We start from the raw sequence: 25,785 nt of genomic DNA on the forward strand, positions 1-25,785 counted from the left end.
AGACAAGTTAGCAAGTGTTATCAAGGATGTGGAGAAATCAGAGCCTTCACATTATTGCTGGTGGGAATGTAAAATGGTGCAGCCTTTTTGGAAAGTTGTCTGGCTGGTCCCCAAAAAAGCTCAACACAGAGTTACCATATGGCCCAGCGATTCTACTCTAGGTACAAACACAAGAGAAAAGAAAACACAGGTCCACACAAAAACTTGTACAGTTAACGTTCACAGCAGTATTTTTCATAATAGCCGAAAAAATGAAGACATGGCAAATATCCATCGACTGATGAATGGGTAAAAATACTAGGATCTATCCATACAAAGGACTAGTGCTTAGCCATAAAAAGAAACGAAGTATTGAGACATGCTATGACATGGATGAACTTTGAAAACATGCTGAGTGAACCAAGCCAGACACAAACATTGACCATCGTGTGATTCCATTTTTATGAACCGTCTGGAACAGGGCAATTTATAGAGATGGAGAGGCAGATTAGTGGTTGCCAGGGAATAGAGGGAAAGAGGACGGGGAGTGACTGCAAGCACTCTGGGAGTTCTTTTTGGGGTGATGACAGTGTTCTGAAATTAGCTAGTGGTGATGGTTGCACAACATCATGAATATACTGAATATCACTGATTTGTACATTTTTTAAAGGGTGAACTTTACGGCATATGAATTTTATCTTAATTAAAAAAAAACTTGCCAACAAAGGTAGCCTCAAAATGGATTTAAGACCTAAATGGTAGAGCTACCCTATAAAACTATATATATATATATATATATATACACACACACATATATATGTAAAAATGAATCCCGGACATCACTAATTTTAAGACAGCCCGATTCCAGAGATATTAAAATGAGAACAAAATGTCTATCTCAGAATTATAAAATAAGGTAATTCATGGAGAGTTCCCAGAGGCTTTGGCTGCAACCACGTGAGTGTATCACTGACAGTCCTTTTAAAAAGGGAGTTGTACGTGTTAAGAAAAGGTCTTGCCCTTGCTGACACCACAAGGGAACCTGTCTGAAAGGTCTTATTTTTGTGTTCACTTTAAAAAAAGAAATTCAAGGGATCCCTGGGTGGCGCAGTGGTTTGGCGCCTGTCTTTGGCCCAGGGCGAGATCCTGGAGACCCGGGGTCGAATCCCACGTCGGGCTCCCGGTGCATGGAGCCTGCTTCTCCCTCTGCCTGTGTCTCTGCCTCTCTCTCTCTCTCTGTGTGACTATCATAAATAAATAAAAATTAAAAAAAAAAAAGAACTAAGTGCACTTACCTTCATTTAAAAAAAAAAAAAAGAAATTCGAAGCACCTGGGTGGCTCAGTGGTTGAGTGTCTGCCCCTGGCTCAGGGTGTGATCCCGGGGTACTGGGATCGAGTTCCACATTAGGTTCCCCGCAAGCAGCCTGCTTCTCCCTTTGCCTATGTCCCTGCCACTCTCTGTGTTTCTCATGAATAAATACAATTTTTTTTAAAGTACAATAAAAAAAAGAAACTTCAAAAAAAAAATTCAACCAAAGGGATTTGGCTCAAGCTGTGAATCCCCACTGATGTTTTTCTCTGTGTGGGGGCCGGGGGGCAGACTCCAGACTACAGAGTGCTACTGAGCTGGCACCTGTCTGGGGTCCACCAGCCAAGCCAGCTGGAGCGGGGATATAGCTTTACCGTGGGGGCTCATGGTCACACAAACACAACTACACAGACACCAGTGCATCCCCACTGTGGGCAGTTACCAAGATGCACACATGTCCAGAGTCCATCAGAGTTCTGGGACTCAGACAGGTGTGGGGCCTCTAGAACCCCAGACAGGCAGAAGGCCCGGGGCAGGAGCACTTGGGGCAATACGTTGGGAAGGTGGGTCCCCGTGATGCTGCTGTGGCCAGTTCCAGTTCACGGGTCTCCCCGTGGTCAGCCATGCCCAACACAGCCCACGCCGGCCCCCCAACACAGCTGTCGTCCGCACATCGTGGGGAGGAAGGTCGTGCGGGAAGGTCCGCTCACCGTGCACTTGTGGGGCTTCTCGCCCGTGTGTCGGCGCATGTGTACCACCAACATGTACTGCGCCTTGAAGGGCTTCTGCTCCCGTGTGCAGGCCTGCCAGCGGCACACAAACTCCTTCTTCTCCCCGTGGATGTGCTCGTTGTTGATGTGCTGCCGGGAACAAGCATACATCAGCGATGAGCCCAGCCACCGACCCGCCGCAGACCCCACCTACAGCGTGTGCCACCCCCCCCGCCATGAGACCACCACCTGCGTGCTGGGCCACACCTCCTCATGAGTTCTCATCAGCTGCCAGTAACTGCAGACCTGCTGTGCTCTACTAGTCTCAGCTGCATTTCCCAATTGGTCAGTGATCAAAGTGACTGTCTAGGATGGGCAAGGGCATCATGCTCACCCCAGGCTTGGCGCCAGGCTCTGGTCATGATGATGATGCTCCTGGGGTGCAAACGGTAGGCACTAATTGACTGTAGTGAGGCAGCTGTGCACAGGATTGGGGCACGAGAAGCTTTTCCCAAGCTTGTCCCTATCGTGCTGTCCCAGGAATTCCTGAATAGCATTTTTTAATCATAATGAAAACATAAAGGCATCCTCATCTCTATTTTTGACAGGAACCTATGAGATGGTGGCTCTGCCCCTTTTCACCAAGGCCCAGATGGTTAACATGGCCTGGGCAGGGCCCTGGGCAGCCAGGGCGGGCGGAGCTCGATTGGGCTCTGATGCTGGGCTCTGGGCACTGTGTGAGGCTGCCTGTGGGACACAGTGGCCAGGAAGGCAAGGCAGGTCAGCCAAAGACAGCACAACTGATCTCCAGGCACAGCCGTGGGAGCCCTGCATCCTGGGGCAGGGACGAGGAGCCTTTCCTGGAGGAGTGGGCCGCAGACGCATCCCAAGCCGTGTGAACGTGGAGCTAACCTTCCCCAGTCCTGGCACCCACACCTTCCAGCTCCTGCCCTGGGCTCATCATAGGTGTGCCACCTCGAGTAGTTTCTCCCGTGATATGGAGCAACGGGCCACAGCTACGGGCCACTTTCTGCCACAGGGAACCGAGCACACTGCCCTGAGCAGGCCCTTGGGATTTTAATCACTTGCTTTGATTATTTCACTGAAGGCTGTGGAATGCACTGGAGCAGGGGTAGTATTATCTCTGAGCTTAGGATGTGCGGGGGCCTCCAGACTTTTATGTCCTTAGGCTTTGAGTTTGCTAATTTATCTGGGGGAGTGAGAACAGGTGGCATTAGTCACTCACACAGTGGACTGAAAAGTACACTGGACCTCACATGCTTCCTCTCCGTCTAGGGCTTCTCTCTAAAGGCAACCAGGGAGCCTCCATGTGCCCCAACAGGGCCCCATCCTTCTTCTTTCATTTCCCTCTTGGTTCAAGGTCGTGTCCTGTCTGTGTAGGGACAGGGCTGGGTTTGCTTCCCCCCAAAGGGTGGGGCAGGAGGGTGGAACACTCAGGTCTCAGATGCCTGTTCTCTCCTGCCCCATTGCCTTTCTTCTCTCTGTTTTTGGCTCTTCTTCCAGCTTCCACTGTCTGCCACCCACCACCACCACCCTCAATGCAGAATGGAGTCACAACCTCCATTCACCACTTGTGGCTCCTGAGAGCCCTTGAAATGCAGCTGGTCCCAACTGGGATGGGCTATTACTGAAATGGAGAAATTAAAAAAAAAAAAAAAAAAAGAGGATGTAAACTATCCCAATAATTTTGTTTTGTATTGATTACACATCAAAATGATCATCTTTCAGATACACTGGGTTACATAAAATACAATATTCAAATTAATTTCACCCATTTCCTTTTGCTCTTTTTAAAATGTGCTCCCAGGTTAATGTAAAATTACACACGTGGAGGGCATTTGGGGCTGGTGGGGTCTTTTCTACCAGACGGTGCTGCCATAGATCTTTCTGCAAGCTCTAGGGCTGTCCAAGAGCTGAGCCCACGGGTCCTAGCAGCACCCGACCCAGACAGACAGAAAGCCACCAGGCCCACGCGCCCTGAGATGCATGCCCGGCTGTTGTGCATACAAATGTCAACGTGGGAGCAAGTAAAATCTACAGCGCTTTGAACTTCCAGGGAAATCTTATCATATTAGCCTCACTTTCCATTTTTAAAGCCTTTCAAATGATAAAAATGCTTCCTGACAATGCCTTTCATTTTTTTCTTATTGGTTTACTTAGCAACAAATTGTTAATAATCGACTGGGGGCTCCAGCTTGCCTGTGTGCCTGCCACCATCCATCTTCCCAGGGAGCGGAGAGAAAGACACAGCTGGGCAGAGGGGCCGGCTCTCTTCTCACTGGGGCCTTCTCTTTCTGGGGCCAAGCCGAGGCGCTCCCCTATGCCCGCAGGGACAGTCCTGGGCAGAGGCAGAAGGCTGGGGCTAAAAAGCCCTCCTTCCCCCCAGGGGTTTTGTGTGTGTGTGTGTGTGTGTGTGTGTGTGTGTGGTTGTCTGGAAGGGTTATTCTTGAACTTAATTTCTCTTCTGGGTGGAGAAGAGAAACCCGCTCAGGGCTGGTGTGGGGAACAGCGAGGGGAACCACCATGTATGAAATGCCATCTGCTAAGTGCTTAGGTGGGTATCCTCACAATCTAACCCTCACACCCTTGTGGGGCAGGCTTCACTTGCCATCACAGGAGAAAGCACTGAGGCTCGTGGAGGCTCAGTTACTTGTTTGGAACCACTTGGCTAGCTGTGGTGTAGCCAGCTGTGAAGCCTCTGCTCTTGCCACCTCAAGGGTTACCCCCTGACTGCCATCATGTGAATGCTGCTGTCAAAGAATTCAGAGTGGGGACCAAGAGACATGACTTGAAAGGCGCACCCAGGGCCCACAGCCTCTCTGGTGTTCTGACCTGTCAGTTTCCAGGCATTTTTAAGCAGCACTCCTGAGACGGTGTACACACTCCGTCTGCACTTGTGTATGCTAGGTCTCTGGGAATGGCCTCCCAGAGGAAATTACTAATTCCTTCCTCATGGGAGGAACTTCTTTCAGGCTTCAGGGTCAGGTTTGTTATTATCTTGCAGATGCTGGCTGGTTTGACTGGTCTTATTTCCCTTTTTGCACTGGCTGCTAGGAAACTCGGGGGGGGCGGAGATATTTTTGTGAATTACAGTTCAGAGCACTTAGTTTTTTACATTCTACTCTTGGCTTCATGTTATTGTTCCTTTCTCCTGGATCTTCTCATTTATTTTTGTTTTAATCTCTTTTACTATGTATATATTTGTAAGCACCCTTTTAGAAGCAGGCAGGGCCCAGATAAGTGATTATGCCTCCCACTTGGAGAGCGCTCAGAGGCTGTGGCCCAGGCATCTCCTGGAGCCGCCTCCTCCAGCCCCTTCTCTCCAGTAGAGGGCCTGGAAGCTCTGCCGGCCGGGGCAGGCTGCTGGGGCTCTGAGGCTTACATGCACCAGCTGCTCCTGCGTGTCATACTCCTTGGTACAGTCTTCCCAGTGGCAGTTGGTCTCGTAGATTATCACCTCAGCCTCCTGCTTACAGTCATCCCTGTCCAGGTCTTCCTTGAGGTCAGCCAGCTGCTCCTGGGGGAGGAGCAGAGCATACCCACATGAGTCATGTTCAGCCACCTGTCCCCTGGCAAAAGGTCACTGTTGGTCCCAGGCAGTCTATGCCGAGAACCCTGGGCTGGCACGGGTGTGGACACGGATTCATGTATTCATGCACATGCACACACACGTAAGCATACATGCAAGCATGTACGCACACACACACACACACGCACATGTATGCACTCAGCCACTTTCCTCAGCTGGCTCCCTCCGACCCATCCCTCTCCTGTTGCACAGCTGTCCCGAGGCCCCTCCTGCCTCTCTTGCGCTGGCTTGTCATCACCAAAGTGTCCCATCACATCCTGGGTCAACTGACTTGGAAGAACAGGAGAAAAGAGGGCAGTGACTTTTGCTTATTTGGTGCGGTTTCCTCTGGGGGAGCTGGGGTTGGCCCCAGGGGGTCAGGATGGGGCGTTTTTATTTATAGTATGTATGAGGTCTGCTCCTGCGTGGAGGCAAGAGGACAGCCAGAGTGCATCCGGCCTGGTCCTTCAGACAACTTACTCGCACACTGCTCCCTTGTCCCTGGGACACACAGCGTGCTCCGGTTCAGGCTCAGGGCGGAGTGAACGTGCTGTGCCATGTTCTCCCACCGCCTCGTCTTCCCTGCGACAGCCCTGAGATGTGGGCGTCTGTATTCGTGCAGCACAGCCAGGAAAACGGGTTCAGGGAGAGGCCACCCTGCTCTCTGTAGAGCACTCAGTGAGTGCATGACAGCCTAGATCTGCACTCACGTCTCCCCATCAGGATGGGGCCCACATGGGCCCTGTTCAAGGTGGCAAAGGAAAGGCCCCCAAGACAGGCCTTCACCCGACACTGGGTGCCTAGAATTCCTTTCAAAGAGCACAAAGCCTGTCACTCCCAGAAGAGCCACAGCCTGAGATCTATCCCCGGGGAGCCCCGCCCCAGCTGATGCTGACACAGAGCTGGTCAGGGGACACAGGGGCAGGCTGGGAGTGGGGGTAAAAATGGAGGCCCAGATGTGCCCAGCTGGGACGGAGGCCCAGTGAGGACCTCCGCAGGATGTCAAGGACTCCCTAGTATGCTGCTGGCTCACTAGGCAGGTTCAGGAGCAAAGCCAGGCAAAGAAGCAGATGTTAGAACGAGCTGCTTACCATTTCATGCTATCTACAAAACAGCAGGAATATTCTGTCTTTCAAAAGAGCCTCTGGGTAAAACATCGAGGGCTCAGACTAAGAGGGACACAGCCTCCCGCCCCCCCATCGGGAGCCCCAGCCCCCATAGGCTCCAGAGACCATGAGGCGGAGGCTGCAGCTTGTCCACTAGCCTCATTACTAACGCTGAGTACATTTCTGGGAGTGGGGACGTGGGCCTCACGGCTCCCCAGGCTGGCCGCAGACTCAGGCCCTGCCCAACTTTCCACTGGGGCTGCGAAGGGCTCCTACACTCAGGGGAGCTTTTGGCTGCTTCTCAGAGCACTTTAATTAATGCACTTGCCTTGCAAAGGCAAAGGATGACATGTGGTATCCTAAGTCCACGGGCAGCACAAGGCCCACGTTACAAGCACAGCGCTGGACCTTTAGTAATGGGAGGCCTGTGAGGTCCCCTTTACACCTGCTCCACACTGTCACAAAAACTGGACACAGACTTGTAGTTTCCTAAGCTGCTCCTAATTTCCCGCTTATTTCTAAGAAGACTCGAACGAGCTGCCAGATGGACGTGTGAGTGGAAGATGGCACAGGGGCGATGGGTGCACTCAGGCCTCCAGATGGAGCTAGGCGTCATCCTCGCCCGCTGTGCGGGGGGCTTAAGCAGAGTGGGGGCTCATTATGCTGCACTGCCTGCCAAGGGAAAGCCTGCCCATCCACCTTGCAAATGAGCCAGGTCACTGAATCAGGACACTGAGTGACACGGTGACAACCTCTCGTGACAAACGGCTTTCCTTGCACGACACGTGTGAGGCGCCAGGTGGGGCAATAAGGAGGGCTTTGTGCTGCCTTTCTGGGTTAGAGGGGTAGGGCAGGGGCTCCCGGGGGCTCAGCGCCTGTCTTCGCGGCTACAGCATGTTTATCTCCCCTGGATATGTGCCGTCCTCATCAATTTCAACGGCCCCCGATGATGGCCAACCTCGTGCCTACCATGCATCATGCTGAGATGCTTTGGCGTCAGCGAGGGGAGAAGAATTTGTCACCAACTCCTCTGTTTGCCTGACAATAACAGGACCCAATATTTCATAAAAATTAAGTGCCCAGAGCATGCCCAATGGTTTACAGGTTTGATAAAGGATGGTCTGGCAGATGTAGGGAGACAGGGACAGGAGGTCCCCTGCATCCTTGGTGTCAAAGCTGGTGATTCTGTAGTAACAGATGGCGACCATGGCACTGTAAGAGGCCTGGGGGGTGGGAGGCTCACCTGGGGGTCAGCACTCACACCAAGCCCTTCCCGGGGCAGGCCTTTGCCCCAAGGACTGGGCCTGTCTCTGCCTGCTGTCTTAGAGTGCCCGAATAGGTGGCAGGATCTCCCAAGAGACCTACACAGGGTTTCAGCCCTAAAACCGACCAGTCCTGGGCTCCATTCTTTACCTTCCTGCCAAGAATCATCTTCCCTTCCGTCTCTCCTCATCATGCCACTCACTGACTCAAATGTGCATCGAGTCATTAGAAAATATTATTTCGGGGCTCCTGGGTGGCTCAGTTGGTTGAGCATCTGACTCTTGATTTCAGGTCAGGTGATGATCTGGGTCATGAGACCGAGCCCCACATCAGGCTCTGCGCTCAGCACGGGATCCCCTTGGGACTCTTTCCCTCTCTCTCTTCCCCTCTGTTTCTCCCCTACCACCCCTGCACAAGTGCATGCACTTGCTCTCTCTCTCTCAAATAAAGAAAATCTTAAAAAAAAAAAAGAAAAGAAAAGAAAATCTAATTTATAGCTACTTTACACCAGTCCCTGTGCAAACCCTGGTGACATGGAGTCAAATCAGGCACTTCTTGCAAGTGTGACCTCTCCAAAGCTTGCAGAGCAGTGTAGGCGATAGGCAAGATGACCTAGAAGCTAAGGTGGACTCTGGGAGGCAGATGCGAGTCCTGTTCTCCAGGAGGGTCAGGAAAGGGTGAAGTGGCAGTGACGGGCACGAGGTGGGAGGGTGGAGTTCCAGGGAGAGGGGCAACCAGACAGGAGCCACAGTCATTCAGGCTATGAATTCACAAGCGACCAAGTCTGATCAAGGTTCGTGTGAGGTGCTGGGGTGGAGATGGCTGCAGCCCTGGACATCCATCCATCCATCCATCCATCCATCCATCCATCCATCTATCCATCCATCCTTTCATGCGACACATGTTTGATGAGCATGTAATGTGCAGGGTGCTGGGGACACAGTTCACGGTGTGCCCGCACTCTCTGATTCACTCATTCATGCAGGCAACTGTCCTTTCATCCAGTCACCACCAGGGCTGAGGTCCCAGGTCCGCCGACCCGGCCGCAGGACGACTGGGACAGCCAACAGGTTACCTGCGTCAGGGTCAGTGGGGAGGCCGGCCGTAGGCCCTCGCCCTCTGTCTTGACCTTGCTGCGCTTATGAATGACGATGGGGTTGACGGTGCTGCTCACAGCTGACTCGCTGCTCGGCTTGTTCTGAGGGAGGGGTGCAGGAGAGCCCGTCACACAGGGGCAGGGTGAGGACACCCCGAGTTTTGTCTGGGCTTGACCTCCAGGATCCTCCCCACATAGACTGGGCCAACATGTATGTTTGGAGTTTCAGGAGCTGCGCCTCCTACTTGGTCCTTTGGCCAGGGGCACAGCTGGGGAGAGCCCAGAGCCTTCCAAGCCCCCACCTCCACGGGCATGGAAAGAAACCCTCTCTTTGGGAAATGCTGGGCACCATCACTCCTGTGCCAACAGCCTCAACTGCTCAGCCCACTGGAGCAGGGGGTCTTAAAGCGTAATAGCGGGGGCAGCTCAGAGTCTGTGGAGAACAGGGCTGGGCCAGCCCAGGGGGCAGGAAAGAAGGGCCTAGTTCCTTAGGAGAAGGGGGCTAGAGCCAAAGTATTGGGTGATGACAAGAGCTGACAGTCACTGTGTAGGGGCAGGTGCTAGGTGGCCACCTGGAGCCCCGGTGTGGGGAGGGAGGCCATCCTGGAAGAGGGGCTCTTCTGGACAGGGTGGAGTCTCGCCTCCCACCCAGCACGAAGTCACGTCTGGGCTGTGCCCTGCCAGGTGACTGGCCTGGGCAGTCACTCCATCTCAAGAACTGTCATCGTTCATGCTAACCAGGATCCAGGTCCACACGGGGCTCCGTGCACACAGGCTCATGTATGAGCACCATGACCCAATTAGGTGGCAGGCCCCACTCGGCCCATGTGTTAGCCGGGGCTGAAAGAGCTCTCATCGAGTCAGGGTCCCAAACAGTCTGACTGATGCCAAAGCCTGTGCGTCTCCATTCTCCAATACTCTCTCTATTATTCCATTTCCTCATCAGCAAAACGGGGCTTCACTCACCAAACGGGAATGGCACCTGCCACGTGCCAGGGACTGTGCTAGCAGGCCCTGCCACTGAGATGGCCTTTTGTCCACTTATGCTCTAAAACTAAACTGTACAGAGTGCTCTGTCCGCCAGACTCGGACTTCTAACATTTCTCTGTCTACCCATTACGTTGATTAAATAGGCAACCGTAGAACTTATTGGCTGGACACATGCCAAGATAAAGTGAGGGTGTCAGGACCCAGCCCAGGTCTCCTGACTGGGCATCCAGCCCTTTTGATCCCACGACCTCTGTCCAGAAGACATCCTACCAGCCAGACCTGTGCCCAGAGTCCCTCCACAAGTTCCCAGAGTGAAATGGCAATGATCAGCCCTTATGGGGTCCCAAGAGCCCGGTGACCCACCCTGTGCTCCCTGCACCCATCTACCTGGGTGGCGTCGCTCAGACAGTTGCTGTTGCTGCTGAGCTGGGTGGGTGTGGCATTGATCGAGGCGAGGGCCATGGGCTGCTGGGCCAGGAAGGTGGGCGAGGGCTGGATCAAGGGTGGAGTGTGTCCAAAGGCAGAGCCCAGGCCCCTCTGCTGGCTCAGGATCTGCTGGTAGGCCACCGGGTTGATGGGGTGGGGGAAGGTGAAGGCGGGGCTGTAAAGAAGAGCAGACAGGTCACGGATGGAGGTGGGGGGCAGAGGAAACCCTGCCAAGGATTGGGAGGGGAGTGCAGCTCATCTCACTGCCAGCACAGCTTTACTTGGCTCTTGCTCAAGAGCCAGCCGTGGCTCCCTACTGCCTGCTATCTCAGGCTTTCCCTTTTGAGCTCGCCCTCAGGCCTTGCCCCAAGATGCAGCCTTCACTCCAGCAGGCTGACCCCCAGGAGGAGCCAGGCTCCATCTCATCCCCACATCCCAGCCCTTCATGCTCTGATGCCTGAGATGCACCCTGTACCATCACTCCCAGACTATCTCACCCCCACTGGGCCCCTGAGGCTGGTTCTGATGCCCCTTTGTCTAGGAAAGGTGCCTGGGCCTTCCGGCTCACATGGTCCCCCCTTCTTTCACCTCTACTGCATTTCCAGGCCCCTTCCTGTCATCTGCATATGGGCCACCCTCTAGAATAGGATACTAAGGAATGATGGTGACCTCCGACCCTAAGCCATACGACAGGTAGCTTGTGGCTTCCTCCTCCCTCACTCCTGCATCACTCACTCTGGGGGTGGGGGAGGGGAGCCAGCTGCTAGGCTGGGAGGACAGTCAAGCAGCCTTACAGAGAGGCCCCCGTGACGAGAAATAAGGCTCCTGCCGACGTCCATGTGGGTGAGCCACCTTGGAAACAGACCCTCAGGCCCAGGCAAGTCTTCAGGTCCCAAGTCAGTCAGGTGCCCTGGCTGACGTCTTCAGTGCAGGCTCATGACACCAGAGCCAAGCCAGTCTCACATTCCTGACCCCCAGAAACAGTGCGAGATGATGAAGAGCTTATTGTTGCTTTAAACCACTGAGGTTATGAGTAATTGCTTATGAAGCAAAAGGTAGCTCCCATACTTGTTAGCATTTCCATCCCTGGGTCCTTGGGCCAGGCTCTCCCGACATTCCTAACAGATCCTGGCTTCTCTCAGGAGGATCGTGGGGAGGACATGAGTTTAGTCAAAGTGGTTGGGTCCGAGTCCTGAAACAGCCATGGGCTGCCTGGGGGTGAGGAGGGGGTGGGGACACAAGGGTGAATGGCATCCACAAGGTTCCGGTGTGCCAGGCTATGACCACAGCGGGAGGCCCACTGCCTGCCCAGAGACCTGGGGGACCCAAGTCACTATCACACTCCACATGGTCCCCAGCACTAGCCAACAGCCACGACACCTACAGAAACACAAAGAAAGCTACCTTTGGTTTCGTGATGGAATCTCTCATGCCAGGCCTGGTAAATGTTGCTTTTCACATCAGAAAGTGCGTTTGGGGGCTGAACGAGCACACGAAGACAGACAAACACTGGCACATTTCAATGTCCTCGTTACTGGTTTTGAATTCATGAACCAGTTGCAAGCACGCTGATTCACAGCTGCAAGTCCCATCTCTCTCCTGGGGTTGAAAGTGTGGACACCCCCCCCCCACGGCCCCCAGCCCGCCCCCGGATTCTCAGCCCCCTGCCCGCGGGCTGGGCTCACCTGAGGGTGCCTGCCGACAGGTGCCCGTAGGAGCCGCTGGCAGCCGAGCTGCTGCGGGAGTTGTTGATGTAGGCCACCAGCGAGTTGGGGGAGGTCCGGATCATCCGCTGCAGGTCCAGGCTGGCGTCCGAGAGCGGGGAGATGGACAGCGCCCGCTTGCGGCTCAGGCGGGGCGTCACCCGCGGGCTGGAGAAACGCGACACTGTGGGGACAGCCACCCCACGCGTCACTGGGCTTGCAGGGGGACAGAACCGGGGCAGGGGGACTAGGAGGCGGGAGATGGCAGGAGGGGCCTTTGAGGACGGTCTAATGAGAATCGTGGCTCTGCCGCTTTCCAGCCGGGGGCCCTTGGGCAAGGGGCCGAGGCTCTCTCAAACCCAGTTTGCTGGTCTACAGAATGGGATTGACCTGCGCATGGTGTGGTCAGGGTGGGAGCAGCACAGCTCAGGGCCTGGGTGAGAGAATATCTCAATGAACATAAATTAGCGCCTTTACTGCCAGTTTGGCAACGAGCAGGCACGGGAGCCACACGCAAACCATAAGCGTTGAGCAGCTTGGTGGCCGCTCACGAAGGGCCTGCCTGTATACAGCTCCAGTGGCTGCTGAGCACACCTTGCCTGTGCTCGGCTCTTCCTGGGCTCATGACACCCGCCTTCTTTCCTTCTGTCTGCTCAGAGCTGCTTGGACCCCACAGGTCCTCCTCCTCCAAGGAGGCGGCAGGTTACCCTGGCTGCAGAGTTGCTGTGTTAGTGCCTTGTTCCCAAGCTGTGTGGGCACCAAGGGCAGGGTTGATGGCCTGTGGATCTCTGAGCCCCCATCCCCAGTGCTGGCTAGCCCCCGAGAAGGGTTTAGGGCAAAGTCAGCCTGTGTGAGTGCACAGAGCCTGCAGCTGCCCCCTGTAGAAGCCTCAGCAGACCCCCGGTCCCACTGCATCATGCCCTGGTGCTCTCCCTGCTCCTCCACTGCTGGACCCTGGGGGCACTCATGCCCTGATGCTCCCCTTGCCCCTCCACTGCTGGACCCTGGGGGCACTCATACCCTGATGCTCTCCTTGCCCCTCCACTGCTGGACCCTGGGGGCACTCATGCCCTGGTGCTCCCCTAGCTCCTCACCCTTAGCTGCCAAACTCTGGAAGCCCCTTTCTTCCTGTGCCACTGGGATAAGCACAATCCAAGGCTGTGGAGAGGACAGATGAGGCCCCAGATTCTGTCTGAAAAGTAGCTCCAGGTCACTACAGGTATCCTGCCGGGCTGAGCTCAACCAGTCACCCTCCGTCCACACAGCAGCAGAGTGGGAACCCGGGAACCTGGGAGTTGGCCAGATGCTTCCCCATCTTCCCCTCCTTCAAGACTGAGGCTGCCCCCCCAAACTGCCTACAGGTCCCCTTTCTCTCATCCTCCCCCAGCTCCTTCCAGCCTACCATCAACCCTGGTCATCCTGGGGCCCTTAGCCATTTGCTATGTGGATTGCACATTCCTCACTGCAGCCCGAGAGAGCTCCATAATGTGTAAATCAAATTATGCCTCTGGGCCCTCTGGTCCCACTTCTCTAGAGCTCCCCAGTGCTATTAGGAAAAAGGCCCAAATCCTCAAGGTGTCTTGCCTGGCAGCCCTGTGGGTGCTCCCTGCCCACCTCTCCGGCATCATTCTGCCCATGTCCCAGGCTCTGCTCCAGCCACCTTCCTGCTTTCCACTCAGGTCGCCTGCCTTCCCGCACAGGGCCTTTGCACATACAGATTTCCTGTCTGAAGTGCTCATCCCTACTCTCTCTGCTCAGACCTCAGCAGGTTACCCCTTTCCTAGGGGAAGTATCCTGACATCCTCTGGTTGGGGAAGGTTCCCCTCTCTCCCAAAGGTGTCATGTTGGCAAGCCTGCATCCACTGGTGTGGTTTTCCAGCTGCTTTTGGCTCGCCCGCCTTTATGCATGAGGGACTTGGGTCCTTTCACTGCTACATGCATTCACAGACAGCGGGCTCAGTGGTGAGACCAAGTACGAGATAGTGACTGTTGAGCTGCTGGTGAGGGGGAGCAGAAGCACAGCCATGGAAAGTCAATATTTGCAGACCGCCTGGAAGGTGCCAGGTACTGTTCTAAGCACTCTCATGTATTAAATTGTTTAACCTTTTAAGTATTAAATAGTGTAAATTGCACTAGAAGGAAGGGGGTCATTATTATTCTCATTTATAAATGACAAAACAAGTGGCTTGCCCAAGGCCGTGCAACCCAGGGAAATACAGACAGGGACTGGAGATCAAGCGGTTGGCCACCAAACCACTCAGCACACTGCTTCTGTCCAGCTGGGCTGGACAGACACACATACACACCATGTGGGGACACACAGTTGTGCTAGCAGCCACACCGAACCCAACACTTAGCTCTTGCCTTGGAGCACACTACTCAGCCTTCCGAGCCTCTCTTTGCCCACCTGTACAAGGGGAGCAGGGCAGCGTGGCTCGCTGGGTTATTGGGAGGGCACCCGGTGAGCACCAAGTGCCTAAAGCCCAGGGGATCTGCTAAAATGAAACTGAGAGTTAACGTAGCTTCTTCAGGGGGCAGGAGGATGGTTTTGATAGGCAGGTGGGCCTAATGTCAATACTAAAGGACAGCATGTCTAGAAAACACGATTGGGCCACACAGCAGTCGACTCGTCACTAAAGCACTCACTCATCCGTCCATCCATCCGGACTCCTTTCGGCTTCTTTGTTCTCCTTTACTGAGTTCACCCCTTGTCAGCCCTCGCTTTGAAGGAAAACCAAAGACGCCAAAGTGAATCTTCCCAAAGATTCCTATTACTTACGAACCGAGCAGCAAATGGAGAAATGTGAGGTGGGAGGGAAGATCTCACATCACATAAAGGAAGAAATACGCTCATCTGTGTAATACATTTTTTAGAAAAGATTTTGCTGCTAATATTTGGATTCCCACCCTCTCATGCACCCCTAACAAGAGGAAACAGGCCAAATCTGACAGTGATATTCATCTCTGTTATTCCCACCCCTCAAGGGAAATATGTTTATTAATGTGCCTCTTCCCTTGATAAATTACTAAATAGAAAGAAAATCCTGGCACTCATTTCCTGTGGCTTCTCCGGTGATTTATGGCCGGGGACTGACGGAGCCGTTGCGCCCATTCATCTGTGGATGAGTCTGTGATTTGTCAGCTGCCGGGGTGACCAGACACCAGCCGGCCCTCACCTGGGCAGACGACGCCTGATGCTGCCCATGCCTGTTGCCGCTGGCGTCTGAACCCTGCTTCAGCCACAGGGTCTGTCTTCTGCTCATTCCAAATGTAGCTTCATTCGCCCCTCCGACCCTTGTCAGGGCCGGCAGTATGCCAGGTGCGGGGCTGGACATGATGCGGGCTGTGAGCAGGGAAGACCCTTGGCCCTGCCCTCTGGTGAAGCTCACTGCCCAGGTGAGTGATGAAAGCAGTACCCACAGTACTGGGCAGGGTCCGCGAGGGGCCTGGGACCACTTTAGGTAACTCCAGAGTGCTCAGGGACAAGGCTGCTGTCCCTGGGGCAGCCAGAAACAGCAGGAGATCTGAAAACAGGCCCCGGCCCCAGGCAGGCCATGTTCTGACCTCCCTTGACTGCTCTGAGCTGCGTGGCTTTGGGCAAGTCCCTGGACCTCCTTTGAGCTGCTTCTTCACCAGGAAGATGGGCCAACAGGATCTACTGCAGGGTTGCTGTGGGCTAGTGGCCAGCATTATCACCCAAGCTCCGGGTGGACGTCCTGAGGACCCAGTAGCCTGGGCTGAGGGCAGCCGGAGGGATGCAAGGACCTGGCCTCTAAAGGGCCTGGCCAGGGCAGGTGTAGCACCAGCGGTGGAGAGACCGGTGACCCAGCATGACGTCCCAGGAGCCTTTCCTGGGCCAGATGCTGTCCTGAGCATGGGTCAGGGACAGCAGGACACAAGCCTTGTGGGTTCTGAATCCCCACTGGTTCTGGAACATTCCTGCACAGTTTGGCCCACCCACTATCTTCTGGACTCACTGAGGAAATGCTCTAAGGAAACCCAACTGGAGGATTGGGTTTAACCTGCCGCACGCTTAGCTCTCCACAGCCCCTCATCCCCTCTTATAGGGGGGTGGGGGGAGGGATTGAAAACACCTAGGCTTCGAGCCCAGAGGCTCGGGGCTGAGGCTGACCATTTCCTAGTTCTGTGATGCAGACAAAGAAACTCAGGTTCCTGGCCTGTAGAGTGACTTTGTAATGCTCGTCTCAGCGCTGTTTGCGCAGGCTTACCAGACGAGCCACAGACACCATTTAACCCAGGCCTGCACTCACACACCAGTCCTGCTCCTCCGGGACCTGTGGCCTGGCCTGCTGTGCCTCAGTCTCCCTCCTGTCTGCAGGCTGGGCACAGGCTCCCTGCCCAGAGATTGAGGACTCTGGGGCAGTCCCCCCAGCAGCTCCTCCTGCCTCTCTGCGGTGTGATCAATGTAATTGGTTTCTGAAAACCCCCTTGGACCCGCAGGCGGCATAAAGAACGGGCGTCAGAACGGAGGTGACATCCAAGTCAAATTAGTGTCAATATGACAATAAAATATACAGCTTGGAGGAAATATGGGCTGTAAACAGACAACATTTCAATCGGAAACATTTCAATCTTCTCAATGCGGTGGGAGGAGGAGGGGGTGGGGCGGTGGCTGCTACCATTCTGCTGTTAAATCACCAATATTCAACAGCATAAAACAAGAGAATTCCATTTTAAGGCCCTGGTGACAACCAGTGAATTCCCGGCCCTCCAGAGAACTGGGGGGCAGAGTGATGGCCTTGGACTCCCTGACCGGTTATCCATCACCTCCCTGCACAGCATCACTTCCCACTCTTCCTGCTATAAATCAGCCTCCTTTAAAAACAGGAGGCAACGGGCCTTCATCGACCACCAGGAGGCTGAGAAGCCCCCAGCAAGGGAGGGACATGGGAGATGCCCTTGGTCCTGCCCACGGCCCGGCCCCGGGTCCTGAGAGGAGTGCAGGGCTTGGATGTGCACTCCAGCAAGAGGCCTCTCTGCCTCCCTGCCTTTCCTGCACCGCCCTGGGGTTTTCCTCAGTGTAGGATGTGTACTCAACCCAGACGAGGTTATTTTCGGCCTAATGGACACGGGGACAGGACGTATCCTCAGATACAATCAGGTTTCTCACATGAGAAAAAATATCAGTTCTATTCTGACATCTATTTATTTAATCTGCAAAGGTGACTATATTAAAAATATACTATTAAAGAATCGTGCCCATGGCACTTGGCTCAGGTAAAAATGGTGCTGGTGGTTTGCTATCGAGTGGGCTGGGGACACTGCCCTGGAGGATGTGGACATAAGGCCACCTGTGTCCTACACTTTCCCTGTAGGTTGCCACACAGTCCGGCAGACCTGACCTCTGCACCTCAAAGCCTCTGGGAAGTTCTCTCCTCCTGGAAAGAAAGGGAAAGAGCTGAGAAAGGAGGCGGCGTAGGTGAGGCGGCCTCAGGATGGGATATTCTTTGTCCTGACCAGGAGCTTACACAGAGCAGCCCATGGAGCTTATGAAGCACCACGAGGGCATGACTTGGCCGACTATGCATAGCTGTGTCCCTAGCACCTAGAGCCATGCCTGGCATATAGGAGGTGCTCAAGACCTATTCTCAGAATGACTGAGAGAGAAAGAGAAACAGAGAGAGAAGGAAGGGCTAGTCTCCTCGACTTCGCACAAGCTCTTGAGGCCCCCTGCATCTGCACAGAGCTTCCATGTCATGGTCATGCTTATGGGAGGCTTTCTAACTGAACACACATGTCCTCAGAGAGTCTCAGGACCCTTGCATAGGGGGGCTCTGAACCTGCACCATTCTCTGTTGAGAGTCTGAGCAAAAAGAAATTTGATGGGAAGATCTCTCCCCAGATCCATGCAGCTGGGACCAGCAGAAAGCACCAGAACTGGTGGGTTTTCCCTGCTCCTCAGTTTATGGGAGGGGTGAGGCTGGGCTCTGAGCACTGGAGTCTCTTAGGGATGCACACGAACAACACATCCATGTGGGCATCAAAGCAGAACAGAAATTCCTAAAATTTTTAAAAGCGGAAGCAAAGGTTCCGGTTGTAATTCAAACTGGGTTGAAAAGAAAAACTGTATTAAGTCATGACAAATACAGGATATCACGTTGCACTACTCTTGATTTGCTTGGATCGTAAGTGATTGGGACCAGAGGCAAAGAATCCTCTGTTCCTGAAATGCTTCAGGGTTCAGAAAAATCCCCCAGCCCCACCCCAGGCCTCAGCTGGAGAAACTGATGTGCCTGCTCCGGCCCAGCACGGAAGCTTCCCTCTGCACCCTGGAGCCAATCACGTTCCCAAGAGGAGAGGTGGAGAAAGGATCGTGGGTGGGTGTGATGAGTCCGACGTGAGCTGGACGCTCTCACGCCCACTGGTGAGCTCATCGCCTGATGCTCCGGCTCGGCCTCAGATGCTGCCAAATGCTGAGCACCCCTGAGAACAAAGCGGCCGTGTTCCCAGCCGCCTCCCCGGCTCCCTGCAAGTCGGCCCAGTCTCTCCCCAACCAGTTTGCATCTTTCCACTCTAGGATTTTGTGTGACTGTCACTCACTCACACAGTCACTCTGCAAACACGGGGCCTGCTCCTTGGCAGCCAAGCTCCCGAACATGGAGGGCTCCCCAGTTAACAAGGAAGCAGCACCCAGTGAGGGGGAGGGTGGGAGCTCCAGCAGAGCTGATGCAGTCAAGCTGGGGCTGGATTTTGGGTGGAGGGCTGAGCTGGGCGAGCCCGTAGAGCGGCACTGGGAGGGTGCCGGGTGACCGCAGGTGGAGCGGGGCGCTGGGAGGCAGTGTGCAAGGCGGAGGAGCCGAGGCTGGAGGGGAAGGCCGCTGGCCCTGAGAGTGATGGAAGCCACCGGGACTCAGAAGGGCAGAGGGGATGACCGATCACTGCCAGGCAGCATGGAGCCTGAGGGACCCCGGGGTGGCAAATCGTGGGGCTGCCAGGAGGGCTGACAAGCCAGATGTGGCAGGCCTGGGAGGCAGGGGGTGGTGGCCAGGAGGAGTCGTGGCACGGGGCTAGGCACGGGGTACACAGAGACAAAAGTCCCGCAGGAGAAGAAGGAGAAATCCGGCGGAAAGAGACTGGAGCAAGTACTGACTGAGCGGCTACTGCACGCCAGCCCCTGAGCCACGTTCACACGCGCGGTCCAACTCAACAGCGTGTTTGGTTCAACCTGCAGGCAGGGCTGGGAATCGCGGTGCGGGCCGCATTCAGTGCCCCAGCACCTCGGGCCAGTTCCCACAGTGGGGACGCGCACAGGCGGCGCTGGCCTGGCCGGGCCGCGGTTCACAACCCAAACTCCCTCCCCACGGCCACCCCTACGGGCACTGTGCTCTGCCCAGATGCTCAGGAACACATCTGGCCCTGCAGGCCCTCCCTGGGGCCACGGCTCTTGGGGTGTCAGATGTGTGGTGCTGCCTGGAGGCAGTGGGCAGGCGCTCATGTCTGCTGACCGGGGCTCTCCTGCCTCTGAGGACACCTGCCTGACTTGACCCCTGGGCCATGGTTTGTCTGTGTCTGCCCACTGACCAGGTGGCCTGGTGCCAGCCACCGAGGCCTTGGGAGGCAGGCCCTGTGGGAGGATGTGACACTTGGACGTGGCTATTTGAGTGCTATATTGTGCCTGCTGTCTGGTTTCTAATTTTGACAAGCGGCAGGTACATACAGCTTTACTGGAGCCCTACCTTTGCCACCTGCTGACACCCCACCCCACTTCTGTGGGGGGCACCAGAGGGCTGTTGAGAGAAGGAGGGCACGTGGGGGGTGTGCTTAGGGGGCCGGGCCTTTTCTCACACTCCACATTTGCGCTTAGTCCTGGACTGAACGCCATCCCCTGGGGAAGGTAGTGGGATGGGACAGCCCCGGGAATCTGATGCGGATGGCACCCCTCAGGGCATGACAAGGAGAACACCGATGAGCGCCGGTGTTGGGAGGACTCTAGGGCTCTTCCCAGTGACACTCCTGTGGTGGATCAGGGAAGGCTCTGTGGGGTTCCGGAACCACATGAGGTGGCTCCGGCAAATATGAGGTGGGTAGGGCAGGCAGAGACAAGAAGGATTGAGAGGAGGGAAGTGGGAGAGGGCATCTGGGGAGATGTCCCAGAGGAGGCAAAATCTCAGCCAAGCCTGAGGAAATAAGAGGCTTATTTTTGCTCCAGCCAATAAGGTGGAGCTGCAGTGGCTGGTGGGGACGGGAAATCCTGGGGGATGGGAGGAGGCTGAGGGGTGCAGAGGCCCACCTTGAGTCATGCAGCCGGGCAGGCACCCGGACTTCCCTCCAGGGCAGGTCTCCCTGCAGACCTGGGTGCTCCCTACCGTCAGGGAGTGGAAAATCCCTCCCAGGCAGGGCTGGAGGAGAATAACCCTGCCCCCTGCAGTGGTTTCTAGCTCTGCTGTCTGGCCTGGATCCCTGGGAATCTCTGGGCTGGGCTCCAGGAACAGCAGGTGGAATGGCACTGGCTGGGTGAGGGGGGATTTAGCCTCCCTCAGAGAAGAGGCGGGGCCCCGTGATGATCCCAGGGGCTCATGGTCAGGCGGCCACAGGCACCCCTGGGAAATGAAGATAGTATCTGGCGGGAGGGAAAGCCTTGGTATATTATGGGCAACAAGAACTTTACCCAGAACACTGGATCTCCCATCTGCCAACGTGCCCTGCTCGCAGCTTCCAGCTCAGTTAGTGACAGCCACCCTCCACGTGCTCAGGCCCAACACCCTGGTGTTGTCCTTAATGCCTTTCTTTCTTCCTACTTTCTCATCTGTCTGCGAACAAATCTTGTGACTATCTAAAATGTGATCACTCTCCCCACCTCTACTAACCAGAACCCCCTGCTTCCACCTTGCCCCTAAACCTATTCTCAGATCAGCAGCCACAATGGGATTCCTTTTAAGAACTTAGATCTCATTACTCCTCTGTCCAACCCCCCACCCCAAGGGCCCCATCATGTCAAGCCTTACAAAGCCATGACCAGCCTGCCCGACCAGCCCTGGAACTCTGGCCCCACCCTCCTCCGGCCCCTCACCCCCTGGGTGCTGGGCATGCTGGCCTCCTGGGTTTTTCTTGAGCTCAGAGGGCACACTGCTGCCCCAGGTCCTTTGCATTTGCTATTTCCCGTCTGGATCATATTTCTGTACTGCTCTGCTCCTTCAATCCTGTGCTCAAATATCACTTTCCCAGGGAGGATTTCTCAATATCTTCATTCAAGACTTGCACCCCCCTCCCCCCCCGACCTGGTGCTTCCTACCCCATCCTTGGCTTTGTTTGTCTCTCCCTACTGTGCTAGAAGTTCCATGAAAGCAGAGACGAGTGTGTTTTATTCCCCAGACTGTAATTCCTAAAACACGTCCTGGCCTGCGGTGACTCACTAAGTATGTGCGGGGGTTGCTCAGACTCAGTCCCCTGTGGACAGCAGTCATGGCAGGGATCCCAGATCCCCCGCTTAGGGCTCCTCACCCACAAAAGGAGCAACATGCACCCTCCTCAGCCCCCATGGCCTATCTTGCTCCCTATCCCCACACGGGCCCAGTACTCACCATCCACTGGATTGAGGTAGTCGTGGAGATGGGGTGCACTGGCGGCACCCCCACTCTGCATTAGCAGGTCCCCGTACGGTGCAGGGTGGCCCGCCATGAGGGTCATCTGGTGGTAATAGTCTGAGGGGTTGGTCCCTGGAGGGGGGAGGCCAAACAGTCCCCTCTCCTTGAGGTGCTCGTGGGCCACTGTGGGTAGGAGAGAGAGTTGGTCAGGATTGGCCCAAAAGAGAGAGAAACACACACAAGGGCTGAGGCATACCCCACCACCCCCGTGTCCCTGGGGTGCCGTCTTCTGCCCCTGGGTCCCCTTCCCCCACTGGGCAGACAAAGTGGGATGGGGTGGGTGGGGTGGGGTGTGTTTCTGCTGGTGGGGAATCAGAGCCAGCATGCCTCCTTGTCCCCACACCATAAACAAGCACTCCCACCTCCCCCTCCAGGCCCCACAGAAGCCCAGAGCTCCAGGCTGACCAGGTCCACAGGCCAGCAGAGTCTTCAAAGGAAAACAGAGACACAAACAAAGGCGCCGTGGTGGTCGACAGTTGGGCCAGGTCAGTCTGGCCTGAACATTCAAGGCGAGCTCGCCTGGACCCGGCCAGATAAAGCTGCCGGCCTGGCTTGCAGTGGCAACCCAGAGCTGTCTGTCCCCCACCCCATACCCGGCCCCTCCCAGGGGCTCAGCCAGGAGGCAGGGATGACGAACTTCCAGCATCTCAAGGGGGCTTGGAATTGGGAACCAAACAGACCCATCAAGAGGCCTGGCTTTTAGCAGGCGTGCAAAATTGGGAAGGGGCCACCCTTCTGAGCTGGCTCAGTTTTCCATCTGTAAAATGGGGGTAATAATACTTGCTACTCAAGTTACTATGAGAAATGAACGTGAAAGCCAACGTCACGCTGAGCACTTGCTGGGCCTGTGTAGGCACAGGGCCGAGGGATTCCCATTCATCCTCAGGGTCACTATCCTCACACGTTATGAGTGGAAGGCCACCGTTACCCTCCTCAATGGCAGATAAGAACTCCGGTGCTCTCTGCTATCAGTCTTGGCAAAAAGTAAAAGAGATTTCTTACGTGCTGGGCAGAGAGAAGCCGGTCAATGGAAGCAGCCTCCTCCCCCTCCTCCCCTTCTCCTGCTGTATCCACTAGAGAGAGCTCTGGCCTGCAGCCAGAGTGATATCCCATGGCCTCCCCCTGCCCTGTCCATGCTCAAAATGCCCTCCTGTCCTCCTCCTCCTGAATGTTCACCTCCTCCCCAAAGCCTTCTCTGGAGTGCCCATTTGTCCTCAGAGCCCATGCGGTCTGCAGACATGGCCCTGATGGCTGATGAACTTTTGGGGTCTCATGTGGGCAGGTGCTGGGGCTTGCACAGCTGCAGTGTGAGCCTGACATGCTGTCTCTCTTCACTTGGGAGCTGGGCTCCGGGTCAGTGAGGCCTCCGGGTATCAGGTCCATCCCCTGTGAAGGTCAGGGCTTTGCAAATTAGCCAAGTGTCCTCTGGTGCTGAACCCATGCCTGTTATCTCAAGGGGCTGGGGCTGGGGCTGGGGCTGGGACAAGTGGGTGTGACAGGAACCTCAGCGAGGTTTCTCTAGAAATCAGGCATAGAATCAAGTGTTGCACAAATGCAAGCAGCTCCTTCAAGGGCAGCCCAGTCTTACCACTTAGCTCTTCATCAGCTGTACCACTGTCAGCTGAAACTACAGCGTCCTTGTCTTTTCTAGAGACATCTCGCAGGGTCCTCTGAACCTGGCCTCGGGAGCACTACCTCGTCCTGCCTCCTCCGTGGTAACCCTGTCACCATGTGTATTAGTTTCCTAGGGCGCTATAACAAGTTGGTACGGACTTGGTGCTAACTGCTGCCCAAACAACAAAATTTCATTCTTCCACAGTTCTGGAGGCCAGAAGTTTATCATCAAAGTATCAGCAGAGCCACACTCCCTCCAGAGGCTCTAGGGGATAATCTATCCTGTGCTCCTTCCAGCTTCTGGAAGTTGCCAACTTCCTTGGCCAATGGCCACAACACTCCTATCTTTGTGTTGTTCTCTTGTCTATGTCTCTTGTGAGGGCATTTATCACTGTAGTTAAACCCACGCGGACATTCCAGGATGATCGTCTCATTCAAAATCTCCAGCTAAATCACATCTGCAGAGGCCTTTTTTTCCCCACAAACGAGGCAACATTCTCAGATTCAGGGGATTAGGGCGTGGACACATCTTCCTGGGGGCAGGCATCCTCTGGCTATGTGTGAGCTTCAAGGTCAGGGCAGCCTGGGGAATCTGGCCTGCATCCGCACGGAACTCCGGGCTGAGTCCAGCACTGGCTGTGTCATCAGGAGAGGTGTGGAGGCAGCGTGGTCCTTCAGGGCACCCTCACTCGGGCAAGGCCTCTCAGAAAACCCATGCAGATTCCAGGGCTGGGTTCCAGCTCCAAGGGGTCACTTCAGAATAGCCACGTTCTGGCCAGCCACTTTCATGTCCTGTGGTCACTGCCACTTGCCTCGGACGATGCGCCCAATGATTCAGGGCAACGTTTTTTATACATTTGGAAGCTGGAGTCCTTCTCTTTGTGAAACTCCAACCTGAGCCTCTCAGGTCCAGGACTTGGCTGCTGCTCCTGGTCATATCCATGAAGTGGGGGAGGACATGTTCCCCTGGGAAGGACTGGAGGTAGTGAGTGACAAGAGGCCCACTGGGACCATGTTTCCTGGAGCCTCTGGACCATGGTTTCAATAGGCAGATTGAGATGATGTAGCCTGGTTCCTTTTGAAAATGGCAGCAGTGAGTGGCTACCAGGCACAGTGGGGTGAGAACACTTCCCAGAAAGACAGGATGGGCATGGCCAAGTCCCGCATGTGCTTACTACTGTCCAGGGTGAGTGTGTGTGTGTGTGTTGTGTGTGTGTGTTCGTATGTATCAGTGAGGTGGGGATGGGCCTGGAAGTACTAAGTTTTATTTTAAGTATTAAATTTTAGACCTGAAAACCTTATTTGTATTATGTGACCTGCCCTTTCTTGTCTCAAACTAACCGGACTGGGGTGGCCATCTGATCTTTGAAGTGGGCTAATCAGTTCTCTCTCAAGCCTCTGACCTGAGAGACACAAAGCCACTGGTACTCACCTGTGGAGCCTTGGGGTGCCATTTGGAGGCCATGTGTTGACTTCCAAGGGGGTGCACAAGCAGAGATGCAGGCAGAAACCAGCCTGGCTCTGCCTTCCTTCAGCGCTGGGGGCCCATGAGACACCTTGATCCCATACCCCATTTACTTAACCAGAAGCAGATTTAGTTTATTGCAACCAAAGAATTCTCACCTAAGATAAGACTTACATAAACATATCTTACCATTATATATACATATATATATTTATATAATTTGCATGTGGAAGGGTGCTTATTGACAGCTCTTTAATGAGCACAAAAACCAATGATCCCCAGATTCTTTGGGCTTTCCCCATTCATTTATTGAAGGACCCATTGTTCAGGGTGGTGGGGAGGAATGTCAACCTGTTCACTATCCCAGGGGCTGGTGCTGGTGCTGAGGAATCAACCACGTCAGAGTTAGCAGCCCAGTTCCCCCAGCACCCCAAACTCTACTCACCGTCAGCGGGGCTGAGACCTCGGGCTGCTGAGATGGTGGGGAGCGTGGGGCTGCTGTGCACGGCTCGGAGGTAATGCTCCATGTGGGGGCTCACGTAAGGGTGCGGGGCATTGAAGGGGGACTCCCCAGGGCCCGCAGGGTGTGGGGAAAGCCGGATCAACGAGATGTCCGAGATGACAGGGCTGCCACTCAGGGCAGGAGGCCTGTAAGACAAAGGAGTGGGGTCAGAAGGCATGGTCTGTTGCAGGAGGATGTGTGGGGAACCCGGCTGAGAGGCAGGCATGGGGACCCTTCATGGAGTCCGAACTCTCACATGTTACCCAGCACACAGCACGTTGAAAGCTCCTACTGGGTAGAGCTGCCCACCGGCTGGTCTGCTGGTGGCGGTGAAGTGCCTTCACACAGGACTGGATGTGTGGGGCCACAGGCTCAGGAGGCCACACACGTGTCACCACTGCTTCCCCAAGCCTGCTCAAGGCTGGAC

At 55.0% G+C, this 25,785-nt stretch overlaps 1 protein-coding gene across 3 annotated transcripts in view; it reads right to left on the reverse strand.

Annotated features, from left to right (window-relative positions):
• Positions 1 to 25,785, reverse strand: part of GLI2 (GLI family zinc finger 2) — a 255,721-nt gene that overhangs the window by 11,598 nt on the left and 218,338 nt on the right. For all 3 annotated transcript variants that reach the window (XM_038564918.1, XM_038564917.1, XM_038564919.1), the window contains 7 exons: positions 25,302 to 25,504; positions 21,715 to 21,900; positions 12,155 to 12,356; positions 10,431 to 10,644; positions 9,033 to 9,155; positions 5,403 to 5,537; positions 2,000 to 2,149 (listed from right to left, as the gene is read on the reverse strand). In XM_038564918.1, the coding sequence (XP_038420846.1) occupies positions 2,000 to 2,149; positions 5,403 to 5,537; positions 9,033 to 9,155; positions 10,431 to 10,644; positions 12,155 to 12,356; positions 21,715 to 21,900; positions 25,302 to 25,504 (1,213 nt within the window). The remainder of the gene's footprint in view (positions 1 to 1,999; positions 2,150 to 5,402; positions 5,538 to 9,032; positions 9,156 to 10,430; positions 10,645 to 12,154; positions 12,357 to 21,714; positions 21,901 to 25,301; positions 25,505 to 25,785) is intronic.

Source organism: Canis lupus, chromosome 19 (genome assembly GCF_011100685.1).
Source record: "Canis lupus familiaris isolate Mischka breed German Shepherd chromosome 19, alternate assembly UU_Cfam_GSD_1.0, whole genome shotgun sequence".
In the NCBI taxonomy this organism is placed as follows: domain Eukaryota; kingdom Metazoa; phylum Chordata; class Mammalia; order Carnivora; family Canidae; genus Canis; species Canis lupus.